This window comes from Aegilops tauschii, chromosome 5 (genome assembly GCF_002575655.3).
Source record: "Aegilops tauschii subsp. strangulata cultivar AL8/78 chromosome 5, Aet v6.0, whole genome shotgun sequence".
In the NCBI taxonomy this organism is placed as follows: Eukaryota; Viridiplantae; Streptophyta; class Magnoliopsida; order Poales; family Poaceae; genus Aegilops; species Aegilops tauschii.
The window spans coordinates 348,508,338-348,529,561 of record NC_053039.3 but is presented as its reverse complement, the minus strand read 5'-3'; the positions used below and the strand labels follow the sequence as shown (position 1 = coordinate 348,529,561).

The window sequence follows — 21,224 nt, the reverse complement described above, 5'->3', positions numbered from 1 at the left end:
CTCGGAGTGGATCGACGACCCGTGGACGACTCGAGACTCCAGTTGCCTTGTACGGCGAGGCTTCCGTACGTGGTTCGATTCATATGCAATGCACCTTTTCTTTTTTTGAACCGGAATTGTTTGGCAGGCTGAGGCCCAGCCTGGCCCAGCATAGAAGACGTATGAGTAGAGAAGGCCCAGTCGGGAAGGGAAACCGATCTTGACAAAAAAGAGCCAATATCGTACAACTTTATTTTAGTACCACATCGTGTATATGTTTTAAATTTAAACTGAAAGCATAAATTCACAGTAGGTAAGAAGTCGTATTGTGCCACGGAGTCAATCCGTGCTCTATTGTTATTAGGGAAAGATTTGTGTTGGGCAGTATGCTTGGGAAAGTGGAAATGCAGGATTAAAGGATTTTAAAGAGGTTGTTTCAAAGAAGAATAAGAAAAGGATAAAGGCGGCTGTCCCACGCTGCTGCCTTGACGGAGATGGCGTTCCCGGTGGCTGTCCCACGCCCGAGACCCATCCTCCGTCTGGACCGTCTCCACCTCACCCCCATCCGCGCCGCCGCGGCAAGAACCCCCGTTCCCCAGCCCCTCCCCGACGAGCTCCAGCTCGTCGCCGACGTCCGCTCCCCGCACAACCACATCCGCGTCGCTGACGTCTCCCCGCGCGCTGCCGGCCACCCCCTCGCTGGCGCGCGCCTCCTCCTCCTCGACGGCCCGGGCAACATCCACTCCGTCTCCTTCCCTCGTCGCCCCTACTGCCCCCTCACTTCCACCTATTTCGACGTCTTCGCCACCCTCCCGCCTCTCCTCCCGCGCCCATCCCTCGCCGTCCTCGGCTTCGGCGCGGGCTCCGCCGCCCGCGCGCTCCTCCATTTCTACCCGGACATATCCGTCCATGGCTGGGAACTCGACCCCTCCGTCATCGCCGTCGCCCGGGACTTCTTCAGCCTCGCGGAGCTCGAAAAGGACCACGCCGGCAGGCTGGTCATCCACGTCGGCGACGCGCTGGAGGCCGAGGCCGTGCCGGGAGGCTTCGGCGGCGTGCTGGTGGATCTGTTCGCCAACGGGAGCGTGCTGCCGGAGCTCCAGAAAGCGGACACCTGGCGCCAGATAGGCGGGATGGTGGCGCCGGGAGGGAGGATGATGGTGAACTGCGGCGGGGGCTGCGTGGAGGCGGAGGAGGAGGGGCGAGACGGCGAGGCAGTGAAGGATGCGACGCTGCGGGCGATGGCGGCAGCGTTCGGGGAGGGAATGGTAGCGGTGCTGAGCGTGGATGAAAGTTGGGTGGCGATGACAGCGCCGGTGGCGTGGGCATCGGAGGAGGCGGCGGCGTGGAAGGCTCGGCTGCCGCCGGAGCTGGGCCACTATATTGACATGTGGAATCCGTACAATGGCAATGGTGACAAATGAATAGATGGGGATTATGCAGTGGTTCTCTATGCAAGAATGCAGAGTGATTTCTGTAAGTAAGCGCAGCACATTACTGAATAATTTTTTTGGATAAAGACATTACTGAATTCTTCTTGTCCCTATACATTGTTGGAAGTCATTGAATAGTGACTAACAGGGCATGCCAACTAGAGTAAAATGAAACTATATCTAAGCTATTTAAAATGTAATTATCACAAAGTGAGTGGTCTAAATCTATGACAAATTGTTTTTTCTGTGGTATGGAACTATGGTTAATGTCTGCTGACATCTCTAATGACCAGATGATAAATCAATGTGTGTGATCATAAATGTAAATTGGCAAGAAAGAAAGATTCTAAAGGCACACCAAGATTTCAGACCCGATGAGCTGTCAGTTATTTTAAAACCTGCTCAAATCACAATTTAATTCTTCCAAATTTCGGTATTATCTCAAATGTGGAGGAGAGCAAAGGTGCTGGGTTTGATTGTTTAAGATTTGTTAGTGGAGTTCGTGCAACTAAATATCCTCACTTTACTGGTTTGTAGTTATTCATTAAGATTGTGGTAACTGATAATACTCATAATAGCATACAATCCAGAACTCTTCTGTACAAACTGTAGTGATTTATTTGTGAGTAACTTCTGTTGTGCTGATTTGGTATTTGCCGTCTAAGGCGCAAACTTGTAGATTTTGACGGTACAGTTCTGGAAGAGAAAATATTTGGGATTTTTCAGCTGCTTTATCAATTAAGTCGCACATTGCATGCTGCATTTTTGTATCTAACTTTAATGTCAACCCTCCGTTCACAAATACTCCCTCCATCTCAAAATAAGTGTCGTTGATTTAGTACAACTTTGCACTAAATCAGCGACACTTATTTTAGGACGAAGGTAGTATAAGATGTTCTAACTTTTTTTTTTGAATCGGATGTATATAGACACGTTTTAGTGTGTTTGTTCACTCATTTCAATCCTTATGTAGCTCATATTATATCCAAAACATCTTGTATTTGTGACGGAGGGAGTAGTTAACTGACCCAGTTTAAAAGACCAAGGATCACATCCTTTTTAAGCTCAAGGGAAAAAACAGAACCACATTGGAAGGGAGGATGGAACGGTCTAAAAGGTTACATTGAACTTCATATTTCGATGCGTGGAGACAATTCCCTGCAAAAAGCATCAAACTGCATACCCTGTTGATATTCCTTTTTTGTCCTTAATCTTTTTTTTCAAGCATGGACCATTCCCTTCAAAAGAAACATCAAACTGCAGATGATTATAAGAAGCTTTATAAATTTAGTTCAAACACTACATGTTGCGGGGTTTTCAACAATTTTCACATTTTCAATAGCTAAATTATCTAGCTCGCTACAGACATTAAGCCCTGGCAAAACAGCGAGGCAACGTAGACAGACATCATGTAATGGGATATTTTTAACAAGTTACTCCCTCTGATCCATACAAAGTTGTACTAAATCAACGACAGTTAATATTACGGATCGGAGGGAGTAATTTGTTATCTACTCCTTTTTTTTTGGAAACACAGTGCAGACCCATGCACTCACATACGAAGGCAATTAGATTTAATGCCAGTTCCCTCTTTAACCTCAACAAAGAATAGAAGAGATGTGCTGCATGGAAAAGTGTCACCCAACAGCTTGTAAAGTTGCATTTCGATTTTTACGTCAAAAAAAAAGCTGCATTTCGATTTAAAGCATGCAACTGCCGATTCCCTCCAAAATGCGTCCGAACTAGTTGACCTTTACATATGTGCATTCCTTGTGCTCTTTTATTCCCCTTTTCATACAAAGAAAGACAAGGTTGTTCTTTCCTTCCTCATCTTTTCTCCTTTGATCTCTTTCCTTTTTCACTTTTGCTCCTGCTCACACGCCTGAGTAAAACTATTTTCGCCCCCAAACCGAGCGCTTTGCCTTTGCATCTTGCTAATCATGCCCTTCAGTGTTCTTGAAAGAAGGCAAAGCTTGCGCTAATGGATCGAAAAGAGCTCCCCTCTCTTTTCATTTCCCGTGCAACTTCCTCTGATTCCTCTCCCGTGCACTGACTGGCCGTTTCAGCAGCATCTCTTTACTTTCTATGCTTTTGCAACTAGTATCTTTTTCTGTTCTTTTCCACTGGCTTATAAACACAGGCATTGCATTGCACAGTCGGCCTGTCGTATCGATCCGTTATCGCTTGAAGCTTCGGCTATCTAGCTAACTGGTAGAGTAGTGCGTACGTACAAGACCCTTCTCTTCTTTCACATCCGTTCTTTGTTCTTTGAGTTGAGTTGACACTTGTAGCTCTGTTTGTTTTTCTGTTTGCAGGGTGGTGCAGCATGGGTTTTCAGAGGAAGGTTCTTCTGCCCGAGAGAGCCACCATCCAGGTGGACGACGCTGGAACTCTGCAGCCGCTGAAGATGAAGCGGCCTCGTGATGGTGAGGACGAAGGTGCTTCGGGGCCGCTGACGCCGACGGCGGACGGCGCAGGGACTGCGCCCCCGCGCTGCCCGCCGCCGCCGCCGAAGAAGCCGAGGCTCGTTCTGGGGTGCAGCCTGGACGGGTTCAAGGTTCTGAGCGTCATGGACTTGCGTTGCTTCCTTCGTTGACGAGCCACCTTGTTTCTTTGTTTGTTTGTTTGTTTAGTTACAGAAGAGGGGGATTTTATTTTGGTGTTTTTGTGCTCTTCAACTGTTCTTTTTAACCGGAATAAGCCTCTAATCTAACTTTGCATTGTGGACTGCTATGCTGAAGCGGCCGCGACCTTATTACAGTAATTATCACTGAAACTAGAGCTGTTCAAATCGGCAAAGGCTCTTTTTTTCCTTTATACGTATCTCCTAACGACGAAAGATGACCCCGTCGGGGCCTCGGTGCTGAGCTGATCTGCACTCTGAACAGCTTTGCCTCAAGAGCAATGGATCGGTTTCAACAGTCACCCGTGTCATGTCCAACCCCTGGGTTTCAGCATGCAGTGCGTCAACAGCAATGGAATTGAGTTTAGCCGAAATGAATACGCAAGTCTTAATATATACGTATTTTTGAACACGGTAAGGTCTTAATTTGTAAGGCATTGGATCAAGAAACGTATGTGTAGTATGTGTAGAGAATGATTTAGTGCATCGATAATTGATTGATCATGCATTAGGCACATATATATAGGTACAAGGGGTGCGACTGATATCTTGTCTTCTAAGATACACGTACATACAGAGGGAGACAGACACTACATGTACTGCATACGAAACTCAGACCTACGTACATGCACGCATGTTCAACACCCCCCGCAGTCGAAGCGTCGCCGGTGACGTAGAGACTGGACCGAAAACCCTCGAATGTCGAGGTGGGTCCCTTCGTCATAACATCGGCGAACTGCTGATCAGTGGGCACATGAAGAACTCGAACACGACCAAGTGCGACGTGCTCCCTGACGAAGTGAATGTCGAGCTCAATATGCTTCGTCCGTCGGTGATGGACAAGGTTGGCAGCGAGGTACATTGCGGAGACGTTGTCACAGTAGACAAGCGTCGCCTTGGTAACCTCACAGAGCAACTCCTGAAATAGCTGTCGTAGCCAAGAGCACTCCGCGACGGCGTTGGCCACAACCCGGTATTCAGCCTCGGCGCTCGATCGTGAGACCGTGGGTTGTCGTTTAGACGACCACGAAATTAGAGAGGGTCCGAGGTAGACGCGGTAGCCGGAAGTGGAGCGTCGAGTGTCGGGACACCCAGCCCAGTCGGCGTCGGAGCAGGCGACAAGGCTGGTGTCAGGTGATGCCGTCAGGGTGAGACCCATAGCGGTGGTGCCACGTGTGTACCGAAGAATACGTTTCACCAGAGCCCAATGAGTATCACGAGGAGCATGCATATGAAGGCACACCTGCTGGACAGCGTACTGAATATCCGGACGCGTCAGCGTGAGGTACTGAAGCACACCGACGATGGAGCGGTAGAAGGGAGCGTCGGACGCTGGAGAACCCTCGACGGCGGACACCTTAGCCTTCGTGTCGACAGGCGTAGGAGCAGGCTTGCAGTTAAGCATGCCCGCTCGCTCCAGAAGCTCGTAGGCGTACTTCTGCTGGTGCAGGAAGAAGCTAGTGGCCCGGTGCACAACCTCGATGCCGAGGAAGTCGTGGAGAGCCCCCAAGTCCTTGAGGGCGAACTCGGTGCCGAGGCGAGCTGTGATCTGTTGAAGGAGCACTGGCGAGGATGCAGTCAGGATGATGTCGTCGACATATAGAAGGAGGTACGCGGTGGCGGGGCCCTGGTGATAAACAAACAGGGAGGCATCGGACCGTGTGGACGGGAACCCCTGCTGCTGAAGGAAGGCCGCGATTAGCTGGTACCAGGCCCGAGGCGCCTGCTTCAACCCGTAGAGAGAACGGGAGAGCAAGCACACGTGGTCCGGATAGTCGGTGTCAACGAAACCAGTAGGCTGCTGACAGAACACCTGCTCGTCGAGATGGCCATGCAAGAAAGCATTAAACACATCGAGCTGGTGGACTGGCCAGGCGCGAGAAACAGCAAGCTGGAGGACAGCGCGAATCGTGCCCGGTTTGACAACCGGGGCGAAGGTGTCGGTGAAATCCACGCCGGCACGCTGGCGGAAGCCGCGCACCACCCAACGCGCCTTGTAGCGCTCGAGAGAGCCGTCGGGGCGAGTCTTGTGGCGGAAGACCCACTTGCCAGTGATGATATTGGCATGGGGAGGCCGCGGGACAAGCTGCCACGTACGGTTGCGCGCAGGGCATCAAAATCCTCACGCATCGCAGCTAGCCAGTTCGGATCCCGAAGGGCTGCGCGAGCAGAGGTGGGGAGCGGAGACGGCGCCGAGGTAGACACAACACACGCGTACTCGTCAGACGTGTAGCGCGTGCTAGGACGAAGTGTCCCAGTCCGAGCCCGAGTGACCACACCAGTGAGGGGTGCAGCCGCGGCGACGGGAGCCGCCGAGGGGGCGGCCGGGGAGCGAGTTTGTGAGGAGCAGTGGACGCGGTGCTAGGATAACAGAGACACCCAAAAATGCGAAGACCATCATAAGATGGAACCACACCGAAGAGGAGCTGGTGAGGAGTGTAGTTCCAGCGCGAACTGAAGGAAATATGCCCTAGAGGCAATAATAAAGTTATTATTTTATTTCCTTATATCATGATAAATGTTTATTATTCATGCTAGAATTGTATTAACCGGAAACTTGATACATGTGTGAATACATAGACAAAACAAAGTGTCCCTAGTATGCCTCTACTAGACTAGCTCATTAATCAAAGATGGTTAAAGTTTCCTGACCATAGACATGTGTTGTCATTTGATGAACGGGGTCACATCATTAGGAGAATGATGTGATGGACAAGACCCATCCGTTAGCTTAGCATAAATGATCATTTAGTTTTATTGCTATTGCTTTCTTCATGACTTATACACGTTCCTCTGACTATGAGATTATGCAACTCCCGAATACCGGAGGAACACCTTGTGTGCTATCAAACGTCACAACATAACTGGGTGATTATAAAGATGCTCTACAGGTGTCTCCAAAGGTGTTTGTTGGGTTGGCATAGATCAAGATTAGGATTTGTCACTCCAAGTATTGGAGAGGTATATCTGGGCCCTCTCGGTAATGCTCATCACTATAAGCCTTGCAAGCAATGTGACTAATGAGTTAGTTCCGGGATGAAGTATTACGGAACAAGTAAAGAGACTTGCTGGTAACGAGATTGAACTAGGTATGATGATACCGACGATCGAATCTCGGGCAAGTAACATACCGATGACAAAGGGAACAACGTATGTTGTTATGCGGTTTGACCGATAAAGATCTTCGTAGAATATGTAGGAGCCAATATGAGCATCCACGTTCCGCTATTGGTTATTGACCGGAGATGTGTCTCGGTCATTTCTACATAGTTTTCGAACCCGTAGGGTCCGCACGCTTAACGTTCGATGACGATTTGTATTATGAGTTATGTGATTTGATGTACCGAAGTTTGTTTGGAGTCCCGGATGAGATCACATACATGACGAGGAGTCTTGAAATGGTCGAGAGGTAAAGATTCATATATTGGAAGGTTGCATTCGGACATCAGAATGGTTCCGAGTGATTCGAGCATTTTTCCGGAGTACCGGGAGGTAACCGGAACCCCCCGGGGAAAGATATGGGCCTTATGGGCCATAGGAGGGAGGCTAACCATCCCACTAGGGGATGGTGCGCCCCCACAAGGGAGGAGGCCGAATTGGACTTGGGAAGGGGGCGCCACCCCCCTTTCCTTCTCCTACTCCCTCTCCTTCCCCTTTTCCCCCTCCGATAGAAGGAAAAACTAGGGCGGGGCCGAATCCTACTAGGACTGAGAGTCCTAGTAGGACTCCCCTCTCCCTGGCGCGCCCTTTGTTGGTCGGCCTCCTCCTCCCCTCTTTTATATACGGGGGCAGGAGGGCACCCCAAAGACAACAGACAATCTCTTAGCCGTGTGCGGTGCCCCCCTCCACAGTTCAACACCTCGGTCATATCGTCGTAGTGCTTAGGCGAAGCCATGCGCCGGTAACTTCATAATCACCGTCACCACGCCGTCGTGCTGACGAAACTCTCCCTCGGCCTCAACTGGATCAAGAGTTCAAGGGACGTCACCGAGCTGAACATGAGCAGATCGCGGAGGTGCCGTGCGTTCGGTACTTGGATCGGTTGGATCGCGAAGACGTTCGACTACATCAACCGCGTTACTAAACGCTTCCGCTTTTGGTCTACGAGGGTACGTAGACACATTCTCCCCGCTCGTTGTTATGCTTCTCCTAGATAGATCTTGCGTGATCGTAGGCAAAAAATTTGAAATACTACGTTCCCCAACAGTGGCATCCGAGCCAGGTCTATGCGTAGATGTTATATGCACGAGTAGAACACAAAGAGTTGTACGCGATAATAGTCATACTGCTTACCAGCATGTCATTCTTTGATTTGGCGATATTGTTGGATGAAGCGGCTCAGACCGACATTATGCGTACGCTTACGCGAGACTGGTTCTACCGACGTTCTTCGCATACAGGTGGCTAGTGGGTGTTTGTTTCTCCAACTTTAGTTGAATCGAGTGTGACTACGCCCGACCCTTGTTGAAGGTTAAAACAACACACTTGACGAAAAATCGTTGTGGTTTTGATGCGTAGGTAAAAACGGTTCTTGCTCAGCCCGTAGCAGCCACGTAAAACTTGCAACAACAAAGTAGAGGACGTCTAACTTGTTTTTGCAGGGCATGTTGTGATGTGATATGCTCAAGACGTGATGAGATATAAATTGTTGTATGAGATCATGTTTTGTTAAAGTTATCGGCAACTGGCAGGAGCCTTATGGTTGTCTCTTTATTGCATAAGATGCAAGCGCCATATAATTGCTTTACTTTATCGCTATGCGATAGCAATAGTTGGCGAGATGACCATGTGATGACACGTTGATAAAGATCAAGATGATGGAGATCATGGTGTCATGCCGGTGACGATGGAGATCATGACGGTACTTTGGAAATGGAGATCAAAGGCACAAGATGATGATGGCCATATCATATCACTTATATTGATTGCATGTGATGTTTATCCTTTATGCATCTTATTTTGCTTAGTACGACGGTAGCATTATGAGATGATCCCTTACTGAAAGTTCAAGGTATAAGTGTTCTCCCTCAGTATGCACCGCTGCGACAGTTCTTCGTGCTGAAACACCACGTGATGATCGGGTGTGATAAGCTCTACGTTCACACACAACGGGTGCAAGCCAGTTTTGCACACGCAGAATACTCGGGTTAAACTTGACGAGCCTAGCATATGCAGATATGGCCTCGGAACACTGAGACCGAAAGGTCGAGCGTGAATCATATAGTAGATATGATCAACATAATGATGTTCACCATTGAAAACTACTCCATCTCACGTGATGATCGGACATGGTTTAGTTGATATGGATCACGTGATCACTTAGATGATTAGAGGGATGTCTATCTAAGTGGGAGTTTTTAAGTAATATGATTAATTGAACTTTAATTTATCATGAACTTAGTCCTGATAGTATTTGCATAACTATGTTGTAGATCAATAGCTCACGATGTAGCTCCCTTTTTATTTTTGATATGTTCCTAGAGAAAAACTATGTTGAAACATGATAGTAGCAATGATGCAGACTAGGTCCGTGATCTGAGGATTATCCTCATTGCTGCATAGAAGAATTATGTCCGTGATGCACCGCTAGGTGACTGACCTATTGCAGGAGCAGATATAGACGTTATGAACGTTTGGCAAGCTCGGTATGATAACTACTTGATAGTTTAGTGCGCCATGCTTTACGGCTTAGAACCGGGACTTCAAAAACATTTTGAACGCCACGGAGCATATAAGATGTTCCAAAAGCTGAAATTGGTATTTCAGACTCATGCCCAAGTCAAGAGGTATGAGACCTCTGACAAGTACTTTGCCTACAAGATGGAGGAGAATAGCTCAACCAGTGAGCATGTGCTTAGATTGTCTAAGTACTACAATCGCTTGAATCAAGTGGGAGTTAATCTTCCAGATAAAATAGTGATTGACAGAGTTCTCTAGTCACTATCACCAAGTTACTGGAACTTCATGATGAACTATAATATGCAAGGGATGACGAAAACGATTCCCGAGCTCTTCGTGATGCTGAACTCGACGAAGGTAGAAATCAAGAAAAGCATCAAATGTTGATGGTTGACGAGACCAATAGTTTCAAGTAAAAGGGCAAGGGAAAGAAAGGGAACTTCAAGAAGAATGGCAAGCAAGTTGCCACTCCCATGAAGAAGCCCAGACCTAGACCGAAGCCTGAAACTAAGTGCTTCTACTGCGAAGAAAATGGTCACTGGAAGCGGAACTGCCCCAAATACTTGGCGGATAAGAAGGATGGCAAAGTGAACAAAAGTATATATGATATACATGTTACTGATGTGTAATTTACTAGTGTTCATAGTAGCCCCTGGGTATTTGATACTGGTTCAGTTGCTATGATTAGTAACTCGAAACAGGAGTTACAAAATGAACAAAGACTAGTTGAAGGCAAGGTGACGATGTGTGTTGGAAGTGATTCCAAGGTTGATAAGATCACCATCGCACATTCCCTTTTACCTTCGGGATTAGTGTTGAACCTAAAATAAATGTTATTTGGTCTTTGCGTTGAGCATGAATATGATTGGATCATTTTTATTGAAATACGGTTATTCATTTAAGTCAAAGAATAATTGTTGTTCTATTTATACGAATAAAACATTCTATGGTCACACACTCAATATAAATGGTTTATTGAATCTCGATCGTAGTGATACACATATTCATAATATTGATTCCAAAAGATGCAAAGTTAATAATGATAGTACAACTTATTTGTGGCACTGCTGTTTAGGTCATATTGGTGTAAAGCGCATGAAGAAACTCCATGCTGATGGGCTTTTGGAATCACTTGATGCTTGCGAACCATGCCTCATGGGCAAGATGACTAAGACTCCATTCTCCGAAACAATAGAGCGAGCAACTGACTTATTGGAAATAATACATACTGATGTATGCGATCCGATGAGTGTTGAGGCTCGCAGTGGGTATCGTTATTTTCTGACCTTCACAGATGATTTGAGCAGATATGGGTATATCTACTTAATGAAACACAAAGTCTGAAACATTTTGAAAAGTTCAAAATATTCAGAGTGAAGTGGAGAATCATCGTAACAAGAAAATGAAGTTTCTATGATCTGATCACGGGGATGAATATTTGAGTTACGAGTTTGGCCTTCATTTAAAACAATGTGGAATAGTTTCACAAACTCACGCCACCTGGAACACCACAGCGTAATGGTGTGTCCAAACGTCGTAACCGTACTTTGTTAGATAAGGTGTGATCTATGATGTCTCTTACTGTTAGGGGCTAGGGTTCTGCCCGGTCTTGGCCGTAAGTTGTAGGGAAAGGAGGGAAGAGGGCGAGGGCTTTAGCGCGGCGGCCGGCGGGGTGGCGCCGTCCTGGCGCGTGCGGCGGCGGCGAAGGAAGGAGGCGGCTAGGGTTTTAGGGTTCCGGCTCCTCTGGGAGCCGGGCAATAGAAATAGTCTTTTTGCTTAATTCCAAAAAGAGTCTTACAACCTATATTTATAACCTAGATAACTTGCATAAGAATTAACCTAAGATAACTTGTGGGCCAAGATTGCCCGGTGGGCCTCCTGCGCCCGTAGGTCCGGCCGGTCATAACATCTCTCCCCGCCTGCGCAAACAACTCGTCCTCGAGCTGAAAGTCTGGATAGTGTTGGCTGAAGTCGTCACGCTGCTCCCAAGTAGTCTCCTCCTCCGGAAAACCCGCCCACTGGATTAGAACGAACCACACCCCGCGACGAAGCTGCGCCCGCAACACCTTCTCTGGCTCCGGAAGAAGACGTCCGTCGGCGGTTGGAGGAAGCGCGGGTGGAGCGGCAGGTGGCTCTCCACGAAAAGGCTTGAGCAGCCCCACATGAAAAACGTCGTGGATGCGAGCACCGGTCGGAAGCTGAAGGCGATAGGCCACCTGTCCAATGCGCTCCAAGATGGCGAAGGGCCCGGCGTAGCGAGGGCCGAGCTTGCACTTCGCGCGTGGGTCGAGTGACTGCGTAGAGCGGTGGAGAAGACGCAGCCACACCCAATCACCCACCGCGAACTCCGCCTCGCGATGGGTGCCGTCGTAGTAATGCTTGGCCAGCTGCTGGGCCTGGAGGAGACGCTGACGGACCTCAGCGAGCATCTCATCACGGGTGCGAATAAGGTCACCGGCGGTCGCCGTCTGCGCCGTCGCCGGGTCCACCGGCAAGATAGGTGGGGGCGGCCGACCGTAGACCACCTCAAATGGTGTAGCACGCATGGCGGAGTGATAGGAGGTGTTGTAGCAGTACTCCGCCCACGTGAGCCAATCCACCCAAGCCCGAGGGCGATCACCTGTAACACAGCGCAAATACATGGCAATCACCTTGTTAACCACCTCGGATTGGCCGTCCGTCTGCGGGTGGAAGGCCGTGCTCAGGCAGAGCTTGACGCCCGCCATCCTGAAGAGGTCGCGCCAAACATGGCCTGTGAACACCGGGTCCCGATCACTGACGATCGAAGAGGGAAACCCGTGAAGACGAACGATACCCTCGAAGAAGGCACGGGCCACGGACGCGGCAGTATATGGATGCCCCAGCGCGATGAAGTGGGCATACTTGGAGAAGCGGTCGACCACAGTGAGAATGACTGATTTGCCGCCCACCTTGGGAAGGCCCTCGATGAAGTCCATGGAGATATCTGCCCAGACCTGAGACGACACCTCCAAAGGCTGAAGCAAGCCAGCCGGCCGTAGAGTCTCCGTCTTGTTGCGCTGGCACGTCACACAAGACCGTACCCAGTCACGGACCAGGGCACGATCACCAGGAATGTAGAAGTCAGCACGGAGACGATGGAGTGTCTTCTGCACACCCTCATGGCCCGCTGAGTGGGCAAGACGCAGCACCTGATGACGAAGATCGTCGTGCGTCGGAACGAATACCCGACGCCCATGGAGGAGCAGGCCGTCGGCGAGTCGGCACGGCTCCTCCAGCTCCCCCGCCGCCAGCTGCTGCTGAAGGAGGAGAGAGTCGGCCGCGGCTGCGGTCGCGCGGCGGATGTCGGCGTAGAGAGCGAAGGAGGGCCCGGTGATGATGTAGAAGGCTGCCCCCTCAGCCGCACTGTCGTCCACCTCGGCGTCACGCCGAGACAGGGCGTCGGCGACGGTGTTAAGGCGACCAGGCCGGTATTCGACGGTGAAGTCAAATCCGAAGAGTTTACTGATCCACTGGTGCTGTGGCACGGTCGAGAGCCTCTGATCCAGCATGAATTTAAGGCTGTAATGGTCCGTGCGGATCCGGAAGGAGCGACCCCAAAGATAGGGCCGCCAATGGCGTACTGCCTGCACCAATCCAATGAGCTCGCGCTCATAAGCTGCCAGCTTAAGATGGCGTGCGGCAAAGGGCCGGCTGAAGAAGGCGAGGGGTCCATCGCCCTGATGAAGGACCGCACCGAACCCCGCGTCGGAGGCGTCGCAGTCGACGGTGAACGGGAGGTCGAAATCCGGCATCTGCAGGACGGGACCCGTCGTGAGGGCCCCCTTGAGGGCCGCGAACGCTGTAGTGGCCTCCTCATCCCAAGAGAAGGCGTCACGTCGGAGAAGGCGCGTGAGCGGGGCCGCGATGAGGCCAAACTCCCGGATGAACTTCCGGTAGTACCCTGCGAGGCCTAGGAAGCCGCGAAGAGCCCGCGGCGACTGCGGGGTCGGCCAGGCGGCGACGGCCGCCACCTTGTCGGCGTCCATGGCCACCCCCTCGGCCGAGATGATGTGGCCAAGGTAAGCGACAGAAGGCGTCCCGAACGAGCACTTCGAGCGCTTAAGGTGAAGATGATGCGCCCGAAGCTCGTTGAAGACGATGGCCACATGCTGGAGGTGCTCCGCCCAAGAGGCGCTGTAGATAAGAATGTCATCAAAGAAAACGAGCACAAACCGCCGTAAGTAGGGTTGGAGGACATCATTCATCAAGTCCTGAAAGGTCGCCGGGGCGTTAGAGAGGCCAAACGGCATCACCAAGAACTCAAAGTGGCCGTGGTGAGTCCGAAACGCCGTCTTGGCGATGTCGTCCGGGTGCATGCGCACCTGATGATACCCCGACCGGAGATCCAGCTTAGTGAAGAAGCGCGCCCCGTGTAGCTCGTCGAGAAGCTCATCGACCACCGGAATAGGAAACTTGTCCTTCAGTGTGAGCGCGTTAAGGGCGCGGTAGTCGATGCAAAAACGCCACGTGCCATCCGACTTGCGAACGAGGAGGACCGGCGCCGTGAACGGCGATGTGGAGATACGGATGATGCCCGCAGCAAGCATGAGCGCACACTGCCGCTCCAACTCGTCCTTCTGCAGCTGAGGATACCGGTAGGGCCGTACGACCACAGGGGCCGATCCCGGAAGGAGGTGAATGCGGTGGTCATAGATCCGGGCTGGTGGAAGGTGTTGGGGAACGTGGTAATTTCAAAATTTTCCTACGCACACGCAAGATCATGGTGATGCATAGCAACGAGAGGGGAGAGTGTTGTCCACGTACCCTCGTAGACCAAAAGCGGAAGCGTTATCACAACGCGGTTGATGTAGTCGTACGTCTTCACGATCCGACCGATCAAGTACCGAACGTACGGCACCTCCGAGTTCTACACACGTTCAACTCGATGACGTCCCTCGAACTCCGATCCAGCCGAGTGTTGAGGGAGAGTTTCGTCAGCACGACGGTGTGGTGACGATGATGATGTTCCACCGACGCAGGGCTTCGCCTAAGCTCCGCAACGGTATTATCGAGGTGTAATATGGTGGAGAGGGGCACCGCACACGGCTAATAGATCTCAAGGATCAATTGTTGTGTCTTTGGGGTGCCCCCTGCCCCCGTATATAAAGGAGCAAGGGGGAGGCCGTCGGCCAAGGGGAGAGGCGCGCCATAGGGGGGAGTCCTACTCCCACCGGGAGTAGGACTCCTCCTTTCCTTGTGGGAGTAGAAGGGAAGGGGGAAGGAGAAAGAAGGAAGGGTGCGCCCCCCTTCCCTAGTCCAATTCGGACCAGACCAAGGGGAGGGGTGCGGCCACCCTTGAGGCCCTTTTTCTTCTTTCCCGTATGGCCCAATAAGGCCCAATACGTATTCCCGTAACTCTCCGGTACTCCGAAAAATACCCGAATCACTCGGAACCTTTCCGAAGTCCGAATATAGTCGTCCAATATATCGATCTTTACGTCTCGACCATTTCGAGACTCCTCGTCATATCCCCGATCTCATCCGGGACTCCGAACTCCTTCGGTACATCAAAACTCAATAAAACTGTCATCGTAACGTTAAGCGTGCGGACCCTACGGGTTCGAGAACTATGTAGACATGACCGAGACACGTCTCCGGTCAATAACCAATAGCGGGACCTGGATGCCCATATTGGCTCCCACATATTCTACGAAGATCTTTATCGGTCAGACCGCATAACAACATACGTTGTTCCCTTTGTGACCGGTATGTTACTTGCCCGAGATTTGATCGTCGGTATCTCGATACCTAGTTCAATCTCGTTACCGGCAAGTCTCTTTACTCGTTCCGTAACACATCATCCCGCAACTAACTCATTAGTCACAATGCTTGCAAGGCTTATAGTGATGTGCATTACCGAGTGGGCCCAGAGATACCTCTCCGACAATCGGAGTGACAAATCCTAATCTCGAAATACGCCAACCCAACAAGTACCTTTGGAGACACCTGTAGAGCACCTTTATAATCACCCATTTACGTTGTGACGTTTGGTAGCACACAAAGTGTTCCTCCGGTAAACGGGAGTTGCATAATCTCATAGTCATAGGAACATGTATAAGTCATGAAGAAAGCAATAGCAACATACTAACGATCGAGTGCTAAGCTAACGGAATGGGTCAAGTCAATCACGTCATTCTCCTAATGAGGTGATCTCGTTAATCAAATTACAACTTATGTCTATGGCTAGGAAACATAACCATCTTTGATTAACGAGCTAGTCAAGTAGAGGCATACTAGTGACACTCTGTTTGTCTATATATTCACACATGTATTATGTTTCCGGTTAATACAATTCTAGCATGAATAATAAACATTTATCATGATATAAGGAAATAAATAATACTTTATTATTTCCTCTAGGGCATATTTCCTTCAGAAGGCCCCACGGTTCCTCAAAGAGATCACGGTGCTGCTGCAGGAGGTTGTCCAACAGCGGATGCTCGGCCTCGGTGGTAGCCGCCGCCAGCTGAAGCGGGGGCGTCGCCGGGGTGCCTCCAATGCCCTCCCAGCGGACGCGGCGGCCGAGACGCCAGAAGGTCATCGTCAGGGCATCGAAGTCCCAAAGAATGGGACCGAGAGTCCGCAAGAAGTCGACGCCGAGGATGAAGTCGAAACAACCCAAATCAATGCCGGCGCAGGTGATGATGAAGTGCTCGTCGCCGATCATGATGGGCACGTCGTGGGCAAGCCCATGGCAGCGTAGACGGTCGCCATTAGCGACAGTGACCCGCAGCTGCTCCCCGCCTGTCGGCTGTAACGCGAGGCGTCGCATGGTGGCCTCTGGCAGGAAGTTATGTGTAGAGCCTGTGTCCAGGAGGGCCACCAGGCGCTCGCCCTGGATCGTGACCGGTAAGAGCATCGTCCGCTCATCACGGATGCCGGCCAACGCGTGAAGCGAGACAACGAGGGCAGTGGCCGGAGCGGGCGCGGGTGCCGGCGCGGGCTCTGCGACGGTTGGTGCGCCGAGGCCATCCTCCGGTGTCTCATCTTCGGGCTCGTCCGTCGTCTCCAAGTAGAAGAGGCGTGGGCAGACATGGCCCGGGGCATAGGGCGCATCACAGTTGAAGCACAGTCCCAAGCATCGGCGCTTGAGCTGCTCCGCCTGAGTAAGGCGCCTGAACGGGCGCGTCGTGCCCGGCTTGGCCGCTGGTGCTGCAGTGGACGACGCGGGTGTCGTCGGGGGCGGCCGGAAGGGTTGGCGGCCCCCACGAGGCGCGGATGGCCGCGTCACGGCTTGGGCGCGCTGCTCGAAAGCCCGAGCGTAGTACATGGCCGTCTGAAGGTCTTGGGGTCCCTTCATCTCAACATCCACGCGGATGTGGTCGGGGAGGCCGCCGACGAAGAGTTCAGCCCGCTGTAGGGCCGTCACACCCGGCGCGTGGCACGCCAAGGCCTGGAAGCGGTCGGCGAAATCCTGCACCGTGGAGGTGAAGGGCAGGCGGCCCAACTCGGCCAATCGGCTCCCGCGTAATGGCGGTCCGAAGCGAAAAAGGCATAGCTCGCGGAAGCGCTCCCACGGGGGCATGCCACCCTCGTCCTGCTCGAGGGCGTAGTACCATGTCTGGGCGGCCCCGCGAAGATGATAGGACGCCAGCCAAGTGCGCTCCGACGCGGGCGTGCGCTGCCCACGGAAGAACTGGTCACACTGGTTGAGCCAGTTAAGCGGGTCGTCGGAGCCGTCGTAGGTGGCAAAGTCGATCTTGGCGAACCGGGGCGGCTGCTGGTTTGGCGCGCCATGGCCCACCGACTCGGCGATGCGGAGCGCCGATGACGGCGTGTGGTCGAGGGTGGGCAGGCCGGCGTAGGCCCCCGTGGAGCCCGATGAGGCCCCGGGCTGCAACTGGGGAACCGATGGCTCCCTGGCCTCCGTGTAAATCGGCGGGGGCGACGTCCCGTTGAGCCAACCCGGAAGCGGAGATGGTGACGACGGAAACCGGACCTCCTGGATGGGAAGACCGCCCGGTGTGGACCCGCCCAGGCTAGGGTTGGGCGGCGGCGGCGGGACCTGCACCGTGGCCGCTGGGAGGGACGGCGATGCGGGGGATGGCGCGGGCCAGGCCGGCCACTGCGGGCCCGGGGCGGGCGCTGACGGCGCGGGTGGCGCCGCGAGCGCGGCCGTCGGCCACTGGGGCCAGGGCGGCGTCGGAGCGGTCGGCGACGGTAGCGCCGGGTAGCCCCCTGCGATGGCCGTGGGGATGGAGTACCACGGCAGTGCCCGTTGTCCTGAGGGCACGGCCGGAGGTAGCGGCGGTGGCGGTCTGTACGGACTGGCGAGATATAAGCGGATGCCCAGGACCGCGACCACTAGGTCATTAAGCACGCCGGCCATGGACTCCGGAGAGAATTTGTTCGGCATGGTGGATGGTGATGACATGGTCGAAACCCAGGTAGCTGATACCAAGGTGTTAGGAGCTAGGGTTCTGCCCGGTCTTGGCCGTAAGCTGTAGGGAAAGGAGGGAGGAGGGCGAGGGCTTGAGCGCGGCGGCCGGCGGCGTGGCGCCATCCTGGCGCGTGCGGCGGCGGCGAAGGAAGGAGGCGGCTAGGGTTTTAGGGTTCCGGCTCCTCTGGGAGCCGGGCAATAGAAATAGTCTTATTGCTTAATTCCAAAAAGAGTCTTACAACCTATATTTATAACCTAGATAACTTGCATAAGAATTAACCTAAGATAACTTGTGGGCTAAGATTGCCCGGTGGGCCTCCTGCGCCCGTAGGTCCGGCCGGTCATAACACTTACCGATTTACCATTATTGTTTTGGGGTTATGCATTAGAGACATCTGCATTCACGTTAAATAGGGCATCATCTAAATCGGTTGGGACAACACCATATGAACTATGGTTTAGCAAGAAACCTAAACTGTCGTTTCTTAAAGTTTGGGCTACGATGCTTATGTGAAAAAGCTCCAACCTAATAAGCTCGAACCCAAATCGGAGATATGCGTCTTCATAGGATACCCAAAGGAAACTGTTGGGTACACCTTCTATCACAGATCCGAAGGCAAGATATTCGTTGCTAAGAATGGATCCTTTCTAGAGAAGGAGTTTCTCTCAAAAGAAGTGAGTGGGAGGAAAGTAGAACTTGATGAGGTAATTGTACCTTCTCGCAAATTGGAAAGTAGTTCATCACAAAAATCAGTTCCAGTGATGCCTACACTAATTAGTGAGGAAGTTAATGATGATGATCATGAAACTTCAGATCAAGTTACTACCGAGCCTCGTAGGTCAAATAGAATATGTTCCGCACCAGAGTGGTACGGTAATCCTATTCTGGGAATCATGTTACTAGACCATGACGAACCTACGAACTATGAGGAAGCGATGATGAGCCCAGATTCCGCGAAATGGTTTGAGGCCATGAAATATGAGATGGGATCCATGTATGAGAACAAAGTATGGACTTTGATTGACTTGCCCGATGATCGGTGAGCCATTGACAATAAATGGATCTTCAAGAGGAAGACGGATGCTGATAGTAGTGTTACTATCTACAAAGCCCGAATTGTCGCCAAAAGGTTTTCGACAAGTTCAAGGTGTTGACTACGATGAGATTTTCTCACTCGTATCGATGCTTAGAGTCTGTCCGAATCATGTTAGCAATTGCCGCATTTTATGAAATTTGGCAAATAGATGTCAAAACAGCATTCCTTCATGGATATCTCAAAGAGGAGTTGTATATGACGCAACCAGAAGGTTTTGTCGATCCTAAAGGTGCTAACAAAGTGTGCAAGCTCCAGCGATCCATTTATGGACTGGTGCAAGCCTCTCGGAGTTGGAATATACGCTTTGATAGTGTGATCAAAGCATATGGTTTTATACAGACTTGTGGTGAAGCCTGTATTTACAAGAAAGTGAGTGGGAGCACTACAGCCTTTCTGATAAGTATATGTGAATGACATATTGTTGATCGGAAATGATGTAGAATTTTCTGGAAAGTATAAAGGAGTGTTTGAAAGGAGTTTTTCAAAGAAAGACCTCGGTGAAGCTGCTTACAGATTGAGCATCAAGATCTATAGAGATAGATCAAGACACTTGATAAGATTTTTCAATGAATACCTTGACAAGATTTTGAAATAGTTCAAAATGGAATAGTCAAAGAAGGAGTTTTTGCCTATGTTGCAAGGTGTGAAGTTGAGTAAGACTCGAAACCCGACCACGGCAGAAAATAGAAAGAGAATGAAAGTCATCCCTATGCCTCAGTCATAGGTTCTATAAAGTATGCTATGCTATGTACCAGACCTATTGTGTACCTCGCCATAAGTTTGTCAAGAGGGTACAATAGTGATCCAGGAGTGGATCACTGGACAGCGGTCAAAATTATCCTTAGTGGAATAAGGATATGTTTCTCAGTTATGGAGGTGATAAAGAGTTCGTCGTAAAGAGCTACGTCGATGCAAGCTTTGACACCGATCTGGATGACTGTGAGTCTCGATCTAGGTACATATTGAAAGTGGGAGCAATTAGCTAGAGTAGCTTCGTGCAGAGCATTGTAAACATAGAAATTTGCAAAATACATACGGCTCTGAATGTGGCAGATCCGTTGACTAAATTTATCTAACAAGCAAAACATGATCACACCTTAGTGCTCTTGGGTGTTAATCACATAGCGATGTGAACTAGATTATTGACTCTAGTAAACCCTTTGAGTGTTGGTCACATGCATGGCGATGTAAACTATGGGTGTTAATCACATGGTGATGTGAACTATTGGTGTTAAATCACATGGCGATGTGAACTAGATTATTGACTCAAGTGCAAGTGGGAGACTAAAGGTAATATGCCCTAGAGTAAATAATAAAGTTATTATTTTATTTCCTTATATCATGATAAATGTTTATTATTCATGCTAGAATTGTATTAACCGGAAACTTGATACATGTGTGAATACATAGACAAAACAAAGTGTCCCTAGTATGCCTCTACTAGACTAGCTCGTTAATCAAAGATGGTTAAAGTTTCCTGACCATAGACATGTGTTGTCATTTGATGAACGGTGATGGACAAGACCCATCCGTTAGCTTAGCATAAATGATCGTTTAGTTTTATTGCTATTGCTTTCTTCATGACTTATACATGTTCCTCTAACTATGAGATTATGCAACTCCCGAATACCGGAGGAACACCTTGGGTGCTATCAAACGTCACAACGTAACTGGGTGATTATAAAGATGCACTACAGGTGTCTCCGAAGGTGTTTGTTGGGTTGGCATAGATCAAGATTAGGATTTGTCACTCCAAGTATCGGAGAGGTATCTCTGGGCAATCTCGGTAATGCTCATCACTATAAGCCTTGCAAAAAATGTGACTAATGAGTTAGTTGCGGGATGAAGTATTACGGAACGAGTAAAAAGACTTGCCGGTAACGAGATTGAACTAGGTATGATGATACCAACGATCGAATCTTGGGCAAGTAACATACCGATGACAAAGGGAACAACGTATGTTGTTATGCGGTTTGACCGATAAAGATCTTCATAGAATATGTAGGAGCCAA

The 21,224-nt window shown here is 50.6% G+C and overlaps 1 protein-coding gene across 1 annotated transcript; it reads left to right on the top strand.

Annotated features, from left to right (window-relative positions):
• The first annotated feature begins 454 nt into the window (after positions 1-454).
• On the top strand, positions 455-4,066 carry LOC120965144 (uncharacterized). Its single transcript, XM_040390398.3, has 2 exons — positions 455-1,455; positions 3,728-4,066. The coding sequence occupies exon 1, from the start codon at positions 474-476 to the stop codon at positions 1,401-1,403; it is 930 nt and encodes a 309-aa protein (XP_040246332.2). The 5' UTR covers positions 455-473; the 3' UTR covers positions 1,404-1,455; positions 3,728-4,066.
• The last annotated feature ends 17,158 nt before the right edge of the window (positions 4,067-21,224 follow it).